The sequence below is a fragment of the Equus caballus genome, chromosome 10, assembly GCF_041296265.1.
Source record: "Equus caballus isolate H_3958 breed thoroughbred chromosome 10, TB-T2T, whole genome shotgun sequence".
NCBI classification, from domain to species: domain Eukaryota; kingdom Metazoa; phylum Chordata; class Mammalia; order Perissodactyla; family Equidae; genus Equus; species Equus caballus.
The window spans coordinates 14,919,607-14,935,645 of record NC_091693.1 but is presented as its reverse complement, the minus strand read 5'-3'; the positions used below and the strand labels follow the sequence as shown (position 1 = coordinate 14,935,645).

The window sequence follows — 16,039 nt, the reverse complement described above, 5'->3', positions numbered from 1 at the left end:
ACAGTCTATGACTTTAGACAAGTTTCTCAACTCTAGGTCCTCTGTGCAAATTAACTGAAGCCGTTTTCAGAGGTTCAGTTCCAACAGACGCCAAACAATCGCGCCAACCTGATTTTGCAAGATACAATGCAAAATTAGGTGTTTTTTTTTTTTTTTTTTTTTTTTGAGGAAGATTAGCCCTGAGCTAACATCTGCTGCCAATTCTCATCTTTTTGTCAAGGAAGACTGGCCCTGAGCTAACATCCCTGCCCATCTTCCTCTACTTTATACGTGGGATGCCTACCACAGCATGGCGTGCCAAGCGGTGCCATGTCCGCACCCGGGATCCTAATTGGGGAACCCCGGGCCACCGAAGCGGAACATGCGCACTTAACCACTGCGCCACCGGGCTGGCCCCCAAAATTGGTTTTAAAAAATGATTTCTTGGGGCTGGCTCCGTGGCCGAGTGGTTAAGTTCGCGCGCTCCGCTGCAGGCGGCCCAGTGTTTCGTTGGTTCGAATCGTGGGCGCGGACATGGCACTGCTCATCAAACCACACTGAGGCAGTGTCCCACATGCCACAACTAGAAGGACCCACAACGAAGAATATACACTATGTACTGGGGGGCTTTGGGGAGAAAAAGGAAAAAAATTAAAAAATCTTAAAAAAAAAAGATTTCTTCCTGGGAAGAAAAAGATTTCTGATAAAACACTTAGCCATCTTTGGGTAAACTTTAATGAGATCAAATGTTGTTCTGGGAGCCCGGTACCCCCCAACAGTCCCTCAAGACTAGTGACATTGAACCAAACGTTGTTTTCTCTTTAACAAGGAGAATCCGACCACTTGCTTTTCCTATAAAAGGGCACCGGGGTGTATTGGGGCCCCTTGTGGGGTTTCTACTTGTCTGCCTGTCTGTGCTTCTCCCAGCGTCTCTCCCTCACCCTTTGAGGGTCTCCCTGTTCCTCGCTGACTTGTCGGTGTCTGAAGTCTTCCCACCGCCCCAGCCCCGCTCAGCCGGCCCCGCCGTCGGCTCTGGGCGCTTGCGGCCCCTTTAAGGCGGGCCCCGCCCCTCCCCGGTCGGCCCGCTGCACCGGCCGCGGCGGGCGCTGGGCTTCCGCTCAGTCGGGACCCGGACGCGGGCGCGATGGCCGGGCGGCTGCTGACGGTCGCCGGGCGGCAGCTCAGCCAGCACAGCGGCTCTGGAGCCCCGCTCCTCCTCCGGCAGGTGCGCCGTGGCCGGACCGGGGAGCGGGATTGCTGGGCCCCGGGCGGCGACGGCGGCGGAACTCCTGGGTCCTTAATGCGGGAGGCATCCCGGGGCCTCGACGCCTGGGTCTTTGCAGAAAGGAGCTTGGAGATGGACTCTTGGGTCCCTGGAAGGGAGAGATCTGGGAGCTGCTAGGCTTGGGGCCTGGCTCCTGGGTCCTTTACAGAAGAGGGTGCTGGGGACTCTGATTTGGGGGTGTTTGAAAGTTGAGACTCATTGATTCAGACGGAGTAAGGGGCTGGGGCCTCAGACTCCTGACTCCGGGGGAAAAGAAAGGGTTGGGGTTTCTGCTTCTGGATCTCAGAAAGAGAATAGAATGGAGGCCTGGACTCCTGGGTCCCCAGTGACACTCACTCGTCCCCCACCCCCTTCCCAGATGTTTGAGCCCAAGAGCTGCACCTACACGTACCTCCTGGGGGACAGAGAGTCCCGAGAGGCCATTCTGATCGACCCGGTTCTGGAGACAGCTGCTCGGGACGCCAAGCTGGTCAAGGAACTGGGGCTGCGGCTGCTGTATGCTGGTCTGTCTGGGGGCGAACTCCTGGGCCTGAGGGAGGTGGGGCAGGGGGGTGGGGGCTGGGCATCCTGCGTCCTCTCTGTGCCCTCCTGGACTTGGCCCTCCTCTCTCTCCCAGTGAATACCCACTGCCACGCGGACCACATTACGGGCTCGGGGGTGCTCCGGTCCCTACTCCCCGGCTGCCAGTCTGTCATCTCCCGCCTTAGTGGGGCCCAGGCTGACTTGCACATTGAGGATGGAGACTCCATCCACTTCGGGCGCTTTGTGAGTTGGATGCTGGGTCCCTGAGAGGGTGGTGGCCTGGAGTTCTTGGACTTTAAGGGAAGAGGGGGCTGGGGGCCTGGGCTCCTGAGTCCTGGGGTAAGAGGGGCCTCAGAGCTGTGTTCCTGATTCCTGAGTTTCTATCTCTGGGAGGAGGGTGCTATAAACCCAGGTGGGGCACTGGGGCTCAGGGTAGGTGTGTCTGGCCGAGCCCCTTAAGTCAACAGCATTTATGGAGTTTCCTACTGCTTTGGGGCAGCTCCATTGGCCTGGCATCTCGGGCAAAGTTGACTGGGGGCTGGAATTCCCCGGCCAGGGCTGACCGGGAGACCCAGCCCTGTCTTCTGAGAGCCAGTGTGCAGGATGGAGCATCTGTTGCCTGGGGCCAGGACTAGGGTGAGGCCAGCCAGCACCTATGGTACACCATTTAAGGAGGCACTCACTCTCAGGGTCGGGTAAGGGCGAGGCCAGCATCTTTGAGGGGGCACCACCTTAAATGTTGTGCCCTAGGCTCCTGTTACCTCACCCTAGTCCCAACCCCGCTATTGCCTCACACAGTCTGGTCTGAAGGTTCCTACTTCCTCTCCTTTGTTTGCCAAAGGCAAATCAGTAGGTTTCTGGCCAGAATTTCAACCCAGGGCAATATGGAGTGGTGGGGAGGCAGTGGTGGGGAGGGTGCCAGGAGGAGGTGCCCTCAGAGGGACAGGAAACAGCTGGCAGGGTTTTATTCTGATCAGAGTTGCTAAAGATGCAGAGAGTTTGGCTCACTTTGGGGACAGAATGTCAGGTGACCGGTGAGGACTCGGCCTCCAGCTTAGAGTTTTGCTAAATGGGAACAGTTTCTGTGAGTCAGAGCGTTTAGCGGAAACGACGGCTGTGTGTGGGATCAGAGGGTTTAGCTACAATAGTTCCAGCCTCTTTATTTTAAGCCTTTTTCTGGAAACAGGTAAAAAAAGGCATTGTACATTCATGTACACTGTACATAATCGTCACTGCTGACAAGCATTTCTTGGGTTGAGAAGCTTTAGAAGAACTAGAAATACTTGGAGTTTTGTGTCAGGATGAGCCCTTAGTTAAAGTGAATGAGTGATGTTTTCAGTGAATGCATGTTGAAGGGTTTAGCTGTGGCATATTTAGCTTCCCTGTTTGTTTTTTTAAACAGCTTTATTGGTACCATTCACAAACCATCCAATTCACTTGTTTAAAGTGTACAATTCAGTGACTTAGCATATCTACAGAGTTGTGCATCCATCACCACAATTAATTTCAGAATATTTTCATCAGTCCAAAAAGAAATCCCTTACCCCTTAGTCGTCACCCCAGCCCTCCCACTCCCCTGTCACCCTACAGCCTTAGGCAACCACTAATCTACTTTCTGTATCTGTAGATTTTCCTATTCTGGACATGTCATAGAAATGGAATCATACAGTGTGTGGTCTTTTGTGACTGGCTTCTGTCACCGACCATAAGGTTTTCAAGGTTCATCTCTGTGGTAGCATGGATTAATGTTTCATTTCTTTTTATTGCTGAAGAATATTCCATTATATGGATGTACTACATTTTATTTATTCATTCATCAGTTGATAGACATTTGAGTTGTTTCCACTTTTTGGCTATTAGCAATAATGCTGCTGTGAATGTCATGTCTAAGTTTCTCTGTGGGTGTATGTTTTCATTTCTCTTGGGTGTATATCTAGGATGGAATGGCTGGATCATATGATAACTCTCTGTTTAACATTTTGAGGAACTGGCAAACCGTTCTCCAGAGTGGCTGCACCATTTTACGTTCCCCCCAGCAGTGTACGAGGGTTCCACTTCTTCCACCTTCTTGCCAATGCTTGTTACTGTCTGTCTCTATGATTACTCAGTGTTTTGTTTAGTTTTCTTTTGAGTTCTCTATACACCTTTGGAGATGGGCACGTTTTTTTTCTTTCTCTCATTTTCATCTTCCCACTTTTAAAAACTGAATTGTAACATGCATATTATATGGTACAAAGTGCACATATTGTACAGAAGCAGCTCGGTAGATTTTTACATGTGTCCACTTGAGTCTCCACCGCCCAGATCCGGATCCAGAACATGCCCATCACCCCAGAAGCCTTCCTTGTTCCTCTTCCCGGCCATTGATGCCCCTGCTACGGGACCATTCTTCTGACTCATTTGATCATAGGTTGGTTCTGCCTGTTCTGGAACTTGTAAACAAGAAGCATACAATGTGTACTCTTTGTGTCTGGCTTCTTTCGCTCTATATAACATTGTATATATTTACAGTTCTTTCCTTCCATTGCTACTTCGCAGGGGTTGGCAAACTTTTTTTGCAAAGGACCAGATAGTAAATATTTTCTGTTTTGCAGGCCATATGGGCTCTGCGTAGCTACTCAATTCTCCAGTCGGTGTGAAAGCAGCTGTATACAATGCACAAATGAATAAGCATGGCTGGGCTCCGATAAAACTTCATTTATGGCCACTGAAGTTTTAATTTCAATAATTTTCACGTATCTTGAAATAGCATTCTTATTTTGATTTTTTGAAAAACTGTGAAAAAGTGTAAAAACCATTCTTAGCTCTCAGGCCTTACAAAAGCAGGCGGCAGGCCAAATCGGGGGCACTGGCCATAGTTTACCAAGCTGGGATGGAGAGCATGTCATTGTGTGAATTTGTGACAATGTATCCATTATCTTTTTGAAAACCGATTCCAGTTTTTGGCAATTATGAATGATGCTGCTATGAAGATTCGTGTACGAATCTCTTGGTGGACATTACCCTCGTTTCCAAGACGTGGACTTGCTGAATCATTGAGTTGACATAGGTTTAACTTCGGTAGAAACTGCCGAAAGAGTTTTTGAACTAGTTGTACGTTGTACGTTCACAGTGGGCCAAATTTGGACGGTTTCCTTGCAGAAGGAATTTTCTGTTTTAATAAGCACTGTTTGAGACTTGAACATTTTAGCTCCTGGGATGGGCGGCAGAAAGCCTTCTCTTAAATATGTTGGTCGAGAGAGGTGCTGTTCAAGATATTGATCGCTCCCCTCCCCCACACACTTTAGCGATTCAGATTTAACTGTTCAGGGCAGACACAGGGAATCCGTAGCTTTTAAAAGCTCACAGGTGATCCTCAGGTGGCCATGTGAGGTATTCAGTGCTTCCTCCTATGTGGAATTGAATATTTGAACTGTGGAATGTCTTTTCTCCCCCAACATGTTGTGAAAATTTTCAAGCATACAGAAAAGTTGAAAGAAAACTCTGCAGCATACACCTCTATCCATCCATCACTCCATCTTATTTTTTGATGCTTCAGGTTATAGATATCGGTACACTGTCCCCTAAACAGAGCAAATAATTTTAATTTTGTTTTTTTTTTTTTTCCACAAAAGAAAGGAAGAAAGTGTAGCTTGTGGAGGTTCAGAATATTTAGCTACAATGGAAAGCGACATTATAGGTTTTCGACTTTAAAAGGTATAGAAACTGTGGATGGTTATATCAGGATTAAGGACTTTTGAATAAGGAAACGAAACCATAAACTTGGGGACCAAAGGGAAGAGGAGCTGAGAGCTTACCTGCCAGCAGGGGGCAGTGTGGGCCGTGGGAACCGCAAGGCGAGTGAGCTGCGCGCATGCGCTGATCGCCTGTGTGTTGCATTTAGCTGATGGATTAGTTTCCGGACGCTAATTTCGCTGCCGCAGGAAACGGAGTAACAGCTGTGCAGCTGTCTCTGGTATTTGATGCGTCGTGGAAGGGGAGAGTGAGTATGTTGGAAAGATCACTCAACAAGTTTCAGGAACGGTTCAGGCTGCCTGAAGTCAGGATGTTAGGTTCCCTGCCCCCTTTTATTTTTAATATTTTCAAATCTATAATAAATCGAATTAATAGTGCCATTAACATCCTCATGCCCTTCACCTGATGTGCACGAGCTGCTGACATTTTTACATTTGCCTATTTCTTTCTCACTTTTTTTCCTCCCTCAGCCCTCAAAAGCTAAATTGAGGATATTTCACTTCTAAAGACTTCTGAGAATAAAGATGTTCTCCTGTATCAGCGGTTCTCAAACTCAAACTTTTTGGTCTTAAAAAAATTATGGAGGGCCCCAAGAAGCTTTTGTTTATGTGGGTGCTATCTATCAATATTTACTGTATTAGTTATATGTCAGTTGTATCTCAGTAAAAAAAAAACAAAAAACAAAAAAAACTGGGCCGGCCCATGGCTGAGTGGTGAAGTTCCGGGGCTCAGCTTTCATGGCCTGGGTTCGCTGGTTCGGATCCTGGGCACGGATCTGGCATCGCTTGTCAGGCCATGCTGAGGCGGGGTCCCACCTAGAAGAACTAGAATACACAGCTATGTACTGGGGGACTTCTGGGAGAAGAAGGGAAAAAAAAAAAAAAGCTTGGCAACAGATGTTAGCTCAGGTGCCAATCTTAAAAAAAAAAACCAAACTATAACTATTCAGATATGCAAAAAAATACTTAAAACTGAGACTTTTTAAAAACACAAGAACACACTAGTACACATTCCATCACCTGTCAGAGCAATGATGTCATCACAAGTCATGGGGCTTCTGGAAAACTCCACTGCACTGTCATGGGAGAATGAGCAAGAGAAAGGGCAAAAGGCCTCTTCATACTATTATGAAAGTAGTTTCGATCTTGCAGACTCCCAGGGTTCCCTCAACTACACTTTGAGCCCCATTCCTTTACAAAATCTTTGTCACACCTAACAAAGTACACAATAATTCTTAAATCCAGCCCATGTTCAAATTTCTCCAGTTGCCCAGGAATCATTTTCACAGCTGCTTTTGGGAACTGGGATGCAGTTGAGGTTCACACATGGCCTTTGCTGTTCTGTCTGTTTAGTCTCTCGAAATAGAGCAGCTTTGTACCCTTTCAGCCCCATGACATTGACTTTTGAAGCCACCAGCCTGTTGTCTTGTAGAACGTCCACATTCTGGATGTGTCTGTTTCCTCATGTTGTCATTTAACTTGATCTAAAACTTCTCTTTGCTCTCAACTGAAGTAGATTGTAGATATTTTTGTGTTGGTTAATGAGAATAATAATTTAACAATAGTTAACAAACATAGAGTGATTGCTTCTCACCAGGCAGTGTGCTAAGCTCTGTCATTGCATTTTCTCAGCATTTATCTCACAGGATTTTCAGAAACAAATATCGCTGCCAGGCAGCAGGGAGTGGTGGAGTCTGTGGTAAATGTTAGGGTGGGTGCCCCATTTATGGCGGACACCCACTGTGCAATTCAAGTTGATTATTCATGTTTAGGAATGTAGTCTGTCTACTGCCAGGCCTCCTCCTCCTCCTCCTTTTTTTAAAATAGAAGCTGCAAATATATGTAATTTGAGAAATCTTCCACTTTTTAAGGGTAGTCAACAAATTCAGATTTATAATAACTACGGAGGAGTCCAAACAAAATCCATCTATGGCTGATCTGACCCTTCGGCCTCCGCTATGTCCTCACTGACAGGTAGATCTCATTCAACCTTCATAACCGCATAGTGAGATCAGAATTATTTTTCTCCTTTCACAGAGAAGGAAGTGCAGAAGAGGGAAAGTGACCTGCCCAAAAATTATACTGAGAAAGTGGCTGAACCAGGATTTGAACCCAGGAGGCCTTGTAGTTCCACTAGATCAGTGTTTTTTGAATTTTAAAACATTCCTATTATTTTTCTTACATAGCAATTATTGTGCCCTGGGCTTTATTTTATTTTATTTTTTTTGCTGAGGAAGATTCACCTTGAGCTAACATCTGTGCCAGTCTTCCTCTATTTTGTATGTGGGTCACCGCCACAGCATGGCTGATGAGTGGTGTAGGTCCACACTCAGGATCTGAACCAGTGAACCTGGGCGACCCAAGTGGAGCATGTGAACTCAACTACTAGGCCACTGGGCTGGCCCCAGGGGCATTTTTTAAAGTGCTGTTACATACATGAAATAGTTTAATCTTTATAATAGTCCTATGAGGTGGGCACAATTATTATCCTCATCGTACAAATCAGCAGAGAAACCCAGAGAGGTGAAGTAACTTGTCTAAAGTCACATAGCGAGTAATAGCAGAGCCAAATTTAAATCCCTGTCATCTGGCTCCAGAGACTGTTCTGAACCATGCGCCCTCGCCAAGAGGTCAGTATTTTACATCTGGATTCAGGACTGAAACCTCAGCTTCATGAAATACCATTCACCCTTACTGTGTCTCAGGAGCTCTGAGATATCTCACTGCATTCCTTTCCTTTCCGTTCTGTTCCATTCCACGCCACTCCACTCTTGCGCATAGCCCACTTTTTTTGCTCATCCTTATGGCTGTGAGATTCATCTATATTGTCATGTATGGTTTATAGTTTGTTCATTCTCCTTCTCATTCTGTGCCTCAGTTTCCTCATGTGTCGAATGGGGACAGGAATGGCACGTACCTCATAAGGAGGTGTGTGGGCTGAGTGAGGTCAGTCATGTCAAGCACTTGGAAGAGCACCTGGCACAGGAGAAGGGATCAGTCAGGTTAGGGCTCTTCGAGAACGAGTAGACCTGATTGATGGGAGAAGCAGGAATGGCGTCCCTGGCAGAGGGAACTGCGTGGGCAAAGAGGTGTGGAAAAGCCCAGTGCTTTCTGGAAACAACCCCGGGGTTCATAGTAGCTGGGCGTGTTGGGGAAAGGAGGATGTTATAGGACATCGGGCTGGAAAGGTGGGTGGGCACCAGAGCTGGAGTGTTTCAAAAATCAGGCCGAGGAGCGAGAACTCTGCCCTGGGGACAATGGGAGCAAAGGAAGAGTTTTGAGCAGAGCAGGGCAGGTTTGGATCTGGGCAGTAGGACACCCCCTCGGGGTCATGGGGGGATGGATTGGAGGCTGGCAGGCCAGGAAGGAGGCCAGTGGTTGGTCCAAGCACGAGAGGATGAGGCCTGAGATGGGCAGGGTTGTGGGGGTGGAGAGAGGGGGGATGGATTCTAGATATTCCAGAGAAGGGAAAGGTCAGATAAACAGGGAGGCTGATGGTCAGCAAAGCCACTTGCGACACAGGCTCCGTCACCAAGGGCCTAGGAAATCTCGATCCATGTGGCAAGCAGGATTTTGTTCAACTGATATGAAAATTTTGTGCAGTTTATAGACATACACACATGTATGTCGTATATGTATACTTAGCTGTATCCTACATGTAGGTACCACATGTGTACTCTGTCTAACTGCACCTGTTGTTTACAGCTGGTGTCCTGCTGGTTGGCTGCTACCCACGTTATAACTGCAGTTAAATATTTTGAGCATTACTCCTGAATATTCGTCCATATTTTCAGTTCAAAAGACATTGGTGCTTTTGTTTAAAAAAAAATCATGGGGCTGGCCTGGTGGCTTAGCGGTTAAGTTTGGGTGCTCTGCTTCAGTGGCCTGGGGTTCGTGGGTCCAGATCCTGGGCACGGATCTGCACTTTGCTTATCAAGCTATGCTGTGGCAGGCGTCCCACATGTAAAATAGAGGAAGATGGGCACAGATGTTAGCTCAGGGCTAATCTTCCTCCAAAAAAGAGAGAAAAAATCAGAGTATACAAAATAAAAAGTGAAAGATCACCCCTCCTACCACCAAAAGGTGATGCTAATTTTTGAGGGGTGTGATTTTTCCCACATGATTTTGCGAGATTTCTGATTTTGCTTTGCACTTGTTTTGCATTGTACAGATATGCTATTGTATATGAACTAGGAGGGTGTTTGGCTGGAAGTAACTGGAAAACCTCATACACTAGCTTAAATAAATAGGAGTTTAATTTCCCCCTATAACAAGAAATTTGGAAGATGGCAGTTACTCTTTTTGATTCAGCAGCACTCTCATTTGTGGGATTTTCTTGGCTTTTCCTTCATGGTTGCAAAGTGGCTGCTACAGCTGCAGCCATCACACCTTGTGCTCAGAACCACATAAAGTGGAAAGAGGAGGTGCCAGTCCTTTTTATCAGGAAAAGTTTTCCCAGAAATCCTCAGGAGACTGACTGACATCTCATTGGCCAGAGAACTGTGTCAGAGACCACCCAAGGTGCCAGGGAGGCTGGGGAAGTGCTTGGCTGAGCACTCTGATGCCCCAAACCAAACTGGAGACCCGTAGGCGGGGAAGAGCAGAATGGATAATGGGTGTGGGAACAGGGTCTGCAAATGGTGTCCTTCAGTAATCAGCAGATGACTGACCTGGACAAGGATGCTGATTAGTGGGAGGGGCCTCTATGAAGAAGGGAGGAGTCATGTGTGAGTGGGAACTAATCTTGTAGGTGGTTGTTAGATCATTAGGGTAATAATGTCTTCTGACAATTGCTTCCCGGAACTGGGTGTGGGGCTTTTGATAACAAGGAATCCCCGGGTGGGCAGCTTTGCGCAGTGCGTCCGGGATTCATAATGGCAGAGTCTTAGAAGTGGCTTTGAGGGGTCAGACAGTGTGCACATTTGAGATGTTGATAGACAGTGCTAAGCTGCTCTAAAATGGCAATGCTGAGCTGCACCCACATCCCAGGAAATGTAGGGGCTTGCTTCAAACATCCTAAACAGTTCTGACAGTTGCCAATCTGGTGGGTAAAAAATAAGGGTTTTTAAATTTAAGTCTCTTTCTTCTTTCTTTTTAAGGGAGCTTAAATATCTTTTCACGTTTTTTGACTGTGTATTTGCTCTTCCATGAATTGCTTATTTTTTCCTTTTGCCCATTTTTCTTTTGAGGATTCTTATTGATGCTTAGGAGCTGTTTATATATTATGGCTATTCACAGTTTATAATACTTTTTTTTTTGCTGTGGAAGATTATCCCTGAGCTTACATCTGTGCCAATCTTCCTCTATTTTATATGTGGGTCGCCGCCACAGCATGGCTGACGAGTGATGTAGGTCCGCGCCCAGGATCTGAACCTGCAAACCTGGGCCGCTGAAGCAGAGTGCACTGAACTTAACCACTAGGCCACGGGCATTGGCCCTTTTAGTTCCCTTTCAATTTTGTTCATGATGTTGTTGCCATTCAGAAACTTCAAATTTATTTAAAGTCAAACCACTGACCTTTTACTTAACAGTGTATGACTTTTGGGATCGCATTTGAACATTCTTCTCTAACCAGAGATCACATATTCATTTGTATTTTTGTTGTCGTCACAGTTTTATGATTTTATTTTCTTGCTTTAAGTTTTTAATTCATTGGGAGTTTGGTGGGAGGTTTCATTCTGGGAATCTAACTTAATTTTTTAATCAAAAAAAGATAATCTAGGGGCTGGCCCCGTGGCCAAGTGGTTAAGTTCGCGCGCTTCGCTGCAGGCGGCCCAGTGTTTCGTTGGTTCGAATCCTGGGCGCGGACATGACACTGCTTATCAAACCACGCTGAGGCGGCGTCCCACATACCACAACTAGAAGGACCCACAACGAAGAATATACAACTATGTACCGGGTGGGGCTTTGGGGAGAAAAAGGAAAAAATAAAATCTTTAAAAAAAAAAAAAAAAGATAATCTAAGGAAAAAAATAAAATCTTAAAAAAAAAATATGAAGGGGCTGGCCCCGTGGCCAAGTGGTTAAGTTCACGCGCTTCACTGCAGGCGGCCCAGTGTATCGTTGGTTCGAGTCCTGGGTGCGGACATGGCACTGCTCATCAAACCACGCTGAGGCAGCGTCCCACATGCCACAACTAGAGGGACCCACAATGAAGAATATACAACTATGTACCCGGGGGCTTTGGGGAGAAAAAGGAAAAAAATAAAATCTTAAAAAAAAAAAAATAGGAACGTTTAAAAAAAAGAAAAAAAGATAATCTAGATGTGACCCTGGGGTGGGCTCTTCTGGGGACAATTGCACCATGAGGGCAGAGCCATTGTTTTGTTGGTGACTGTCTGTCTCTCTCTCTCTGCCAGGCCTTGGAGACCCGGGCCAGCCCCGGCCACACCCCAGGCTGTGTCACCTTCGTCCTGAATGACCACAGCATGGCCTTCACTGGAGATGCCCTGCTCATCCGGGGGTGTGGGCGGACGGACTTCCAGCAAGGTCAAGCTCCAGATCTTAGTATACTTATGTGCGTGCCAGGGTCTTAGGTAGCAGTTGCAAGAATTAATGAATGCGTGTTAGACTTTTAGGGGGTCAGGAGTAGATTGAAGAAGTTTACCTGCTGGAGTTGGAGGAGAGTTCATTCAGGGGTGAGCTGATGAGGGACAGTTAGATTGAGGGGTTAGGGGACAGTTAGGTTCAGGGGTGTGTTAATTATCTATTAGTGTGAAACAAATTACCCCAGAACATAGTGACTTAAAACAATGATTAGGGGCCGGCCCGGTGGCGCAGCGGTTAAGTGCGCACATTCCGCTTTGGCGGCCCGGGGTTCGCCGGTTCAGATCCTGGGTGCGGATATGGCACCACTTGGCATGCCATGCTGTGGTAGGCGCCCCACATATAAAGTAGAGGAAGATGGGCATAGATGTTAGCTCAGGACCAGTCTTCCTCAGCAAAAAGAGGAGGATTGGCGGCAGATGTTAGCTCAGGGCTAATCTTCCTCAAAAAAAAAAACAAAAAAACTATGATTAGTGTTTGTTATATCACACAGTTTCTGAGAGTCAGGATTCTGGGAGCAGCTTAGCCGGCTGGTTCTTGCTCAGGGTCTCTCATGAGATTGCTCAGGATCTCTCAAGCTGCTGGCCTGGGCTGCAGTCATCTGAAAGCTTGACCGGGGCTACAGGGTCTGCTTCCAAGGCGGCCCCCTCGCATGGCCAGCAAGCTGGCACTGGTTGCTGGCAGGAGCCTCAGTTCCTCATCCCGTGGACCTCTCCATGGGGCTGCTCGAGTGTCTTCATGACATGGCAGCTGGATCCTCCTAGAAGGAATGATCAGAGAGAGAGAGAGAGAGACCGACTGACAGAGCGCTAACATTTTTTGAAATGACCTAGTCTCAGAAGTTAAACTCCGTCATTTCTGTAATATCCTATTTATTAGATGCAAGTCACTTAGTCCAGACCACTAAGTGTGAGTGAGGGGAATAAAGAGTCACATTTTGAAGAGAACAGTGTCACAGAGTTCGTGGACCTATTTTATTTAATTTAATTAATTAATTAATTTATTTATTTAAGATTTTATTTTTCCTTTTTCTCCCCAAAGCCCCCCAGTACATAGTTGTATATTCTTCGTTGTGGGTCCTTTTAGTTGTGGCATGTGGGACGCTGCCTCAGCGTGGTCTGATGAGCAGTGCCACGTCCACGCCCAGGATTCAAACCAACGAAACACTGGGCCGCCTGCAGTGGAGCGCGCGAACTTAACCACTCGGCCACGGGGTCAGCCCCTCGTGGACCTATTTTAAAAGCCCGTAAGGGGGTTAGCTGCTGGAGGTGTGGCAGGGGGAGGATGTGGAGGATTCAGGAGTTTAGCTTCTAGGAAGTTGCTAGATTCAGCGGTTTAATTGCATGTGGGCAGTGTTACATGTGGGGTTTAGCTGCTGGGGGCGGTTAGATTCCAGAATTTCGCTGTGGGAAGGAAGTTTGGTTTCAGAATCTCAGGGCGTAGCTGCCCTTTGAGTGTGTGTGTGTGAATGTGGGGTTGGCACTAGATGGGAAGGACGTAGTTGCCTTGCGGGAGGAGAGTGAGGCTGGATGAGAGAGGAAGGATGGAACCACAATGAGCCCCGTGGGTAACCAGATCCCCAGGCTGCCTCTGGCTTCCTCTTCCGTGTCTCATTCTCTCTCCATCTTGGTCTCTGTCTTTTTCTCTCTGCGGCTCCTAACCTCCCTTTATCCATTCCGTAACACAGTCATGAAATGGAAGGATTTAGGCTGAAGTGAAAGGTTGAAGAACATTCCAGAGAGGTTTGCCCCTGCTCCAGCTCAGGACTCAGAGCTTCTGGTCGGCACCATGGCTCCATTCTCCTCCTTGGCCTCGTGTCTTCAGTTTCTCACCTTCTAGTCCTGCTTCCCTGCCCAGAGTGAGGGCACAGCTCCTTGGTGCTTCAGGGTCTCTTTCCAACCTTATTTACAGCCATGCTGAATTTCTCACCGTTCCCAGTTCTTTGTATTTGCTGTTCCACCTGCCCAGAATGCCCTTCCCTCTCCTTCTCTACCTAGACAGTGGGGTACTGGCAGGAAATGAGGGAGAGGCTTTAGCCAACAGTGAGTGTATCCTCCCACCCTTTTCCTGAGGGAAGGGGTTAGGGGGCTTCTCTCCTCCCCTTGATCCACACTGACCTCTGAGCTTTCCGTCCCCAGGCTGTGCTAAGACCTTGTACCACTCGGTTCACGAAAAGATCTTCACACTTCCAGGAGACTGTCTGATCTACCCTGCTCATGATTACCACGGTGAGGGCTTCCTGGAGGAGGAGTGGGGCTTAACTGTTTTAGAACGAGCACCCAACTGCTATAATCCTCATGGGGCGTGGAGACTACCATTCCCAGAGTGCTCTGGCCAAACAGATCAAGTGCTTTTAGGTGTACTGAGTGTGGCTGTAGACACTACGACTCCTAGAATTGCAGAGGGCATGAGTTTTCCTGGGACTTCACTAAAGATCGTAGGGAACTGTGGGAAACTACATTTCCCATAGTGCCTGTTGAGGAGGGAAAGAGGTCTCAGGAACATATTGGGAAGAGCCTGTGAGTCCCAGTCAGGAGAGGCATCCTGAGGCTTCCTGGGAAATGTAGTTCTGGGAGGCCTGAGACACTGGACCAGTCAACATTGCTCCCCCTCCCTTGGCCACTAGGGCTCACAGTGTCCACTGTGGAGGAGGAGCGGACTCTGAACCCTAGGCTTACCCTCAGCTGTGAAGAGTTTGTCAAGGTCATGGACAACCTGAACTTGCCCAAGCCTCAGCAAATAGGTGAGCAGTTGGGGGCCTGGACTCCTGGGTCTGAGGGAGGAGGGGCTGGGACCTGGACTCCTGGGTCTGAGGGAGGAGGGGCCGGGGGCCTGGACTCCTGGGTCTGAGGGAGGAGGGGCTGACGCTTGGACTCCTGGGTCTAAGGAAGGAGGGGCTGGGTCCTGGAGTCAAGGTTTGAGGGAGGAGGGGCTGGGGCCTGGAGTCAAGGTCTGAGGGAGGAGGGGCTGGGGCCTGGACCCCTGAGTCTGAGGGAGGAGGGGCCTCAGGGTCAGAATTCTAGTTTCCCCAAAGAGAAGGGCTCTTAAGATTTCTGGGTCCCCAGCCTGGAGGCTCTGCCTGGCCCCTTAGCTTCACCCTTGGCTTCTCCCTTTCAGACTTTGCTGTCCCAGCGAACTTGCGCTGTGGGATCCAGACAGCCCCTTCGTGACCAGGTCTCTGTCAGGTGCTCAGATCCGTTAAGAATGCACTAGGAGAGGGGTGGGGAGAGGTGTCATCACGGCAGTCTCTCTCCTCTTCCCCTCCCTCACCAGCCCCTCGAACTTCTTAAATAAAAATCTTTTTTCGTTTTGCTCTGAATCTGCCTTCTCTCCGTTTCCTGGGGGAACCAGTTGGGTTTCTGGGCTGAGGTGGTTAGTTTGGGTCCCTGCAGAGGCCAGGGAGTGGGGCAGGGTGAAGGTCCAGGGAGCCCGGAAGGAGGAGATTTTCTGACTCATAAGATCAGAAGCCAACAGCTATCTGGCGCAGGGCTTCTCAGCTCCTTGGGTTAGAACTCCATCTTGACTTTGAGCCACTTGCCCCTGCGAGACCCAGGATGAGGTACTTCCCTTCTCCAGGCCTCAGTTTTCTCATCTGTAAAATGCCAGTAATAACACTAATCACAGGGTGTTGGGGCGATCAGAGAGTCCATACGTATGAGTTGTTTGGCACACTCCCTGCAGGGCGCACTTCCCATCCGTGTTAATTATTATTGTTACTGTCATTTGGGATGATCTTCCAGGCACTTCCTGGCTTGGCGTGACGGAATGCCTAATGATTAAGAACATGGATTTTCCAGAGAACAAATCTGGAGTTAACATTATTAACAACGTGTAGACTTTGGGCACACTTTCCCCCATCAGCTTCAGTTTCCCCAACTATAAAATGGAGATGGAAATCCCTTTCTCGTGCGCTGTGAGGACAAAATTAAATTAACGTGTATAAAGTGTTTAGCACAGCTCCTAACATCCAATAG

General features: G+C 48.0%; 1 protein-coding gene across 2 annotated transcripts; it reads left to right on the top strand.

The window, feature by feature from the left end:
* The first annotated feature begins 1,031 nt into the window (after positions 1 to 1,031).
* ETHE1 (ETHE1 persulfide dioxygenase) lies at positions 1,032 to 15,384 on the top strand. 2 transcript variants are annotated; one of them, XM_001916893.6, is made up of 7 exons: positions 1,032 to 1,204; positions 1,623 to 1,767; positions 1,881 to 2,029; positions 11,879 to 12,008; positions 14,204 to 14,293; positions 14,692 to 14,808; positions 15,183 to 15,384. In XM_001916893.6, the coding sequence occupies exons 1-7, from the start codon at positions 1,124 to 1,126 to the stop codon at positions 15,233 to 15,235; spliced, it is 765 nt and encodes a 254-aa protein (XP_001916928.2). In that variant the 5' UTR covers positions 1,032 to 1,123; the 3' UTR covers positions 15,236 to 15,384. The 2 variants fall into 2 exon arrangements, with proteins under 2 accessions (XP_001916928.2, XP_070080712.1); XM_070224611.1 differs by lacking the exon at positions 1,881 to 2,029 and having other exon boundaries at positions 1,045 to 1,204.
* Positions 15,385 to 16,039: the final 655 nt, after the last annotated feature.

What these genes read in the sequence shown, in the direction of transcription:
- ETHE1 (XM_001916893.6), top strand. Translation starts at nt 1,124, where the DNA reads ATGGCCGGGCGGCTGCTGACGGTCGCCGGGCGGCAGCTCAGCCAGCAC. An exon ending in CCATCCACTTCGGGCGCTTT is followed by an intron (nt 2,030 to 11,878) that starts GTGAGTTGGATG and finishes TCTCTCTGCCAG; the next exon opens with GCCTTGGAGACCCGGGCCAG. An exon ending in CCCTGCTCATGATTACCACG is followed by an intron (nt 14,294 to 14,691) that starts GTGAGGGCTTCC and finishes CTTGGCCACTAG; the next exon opens with GGCTCACAGTGTCCACTGTG.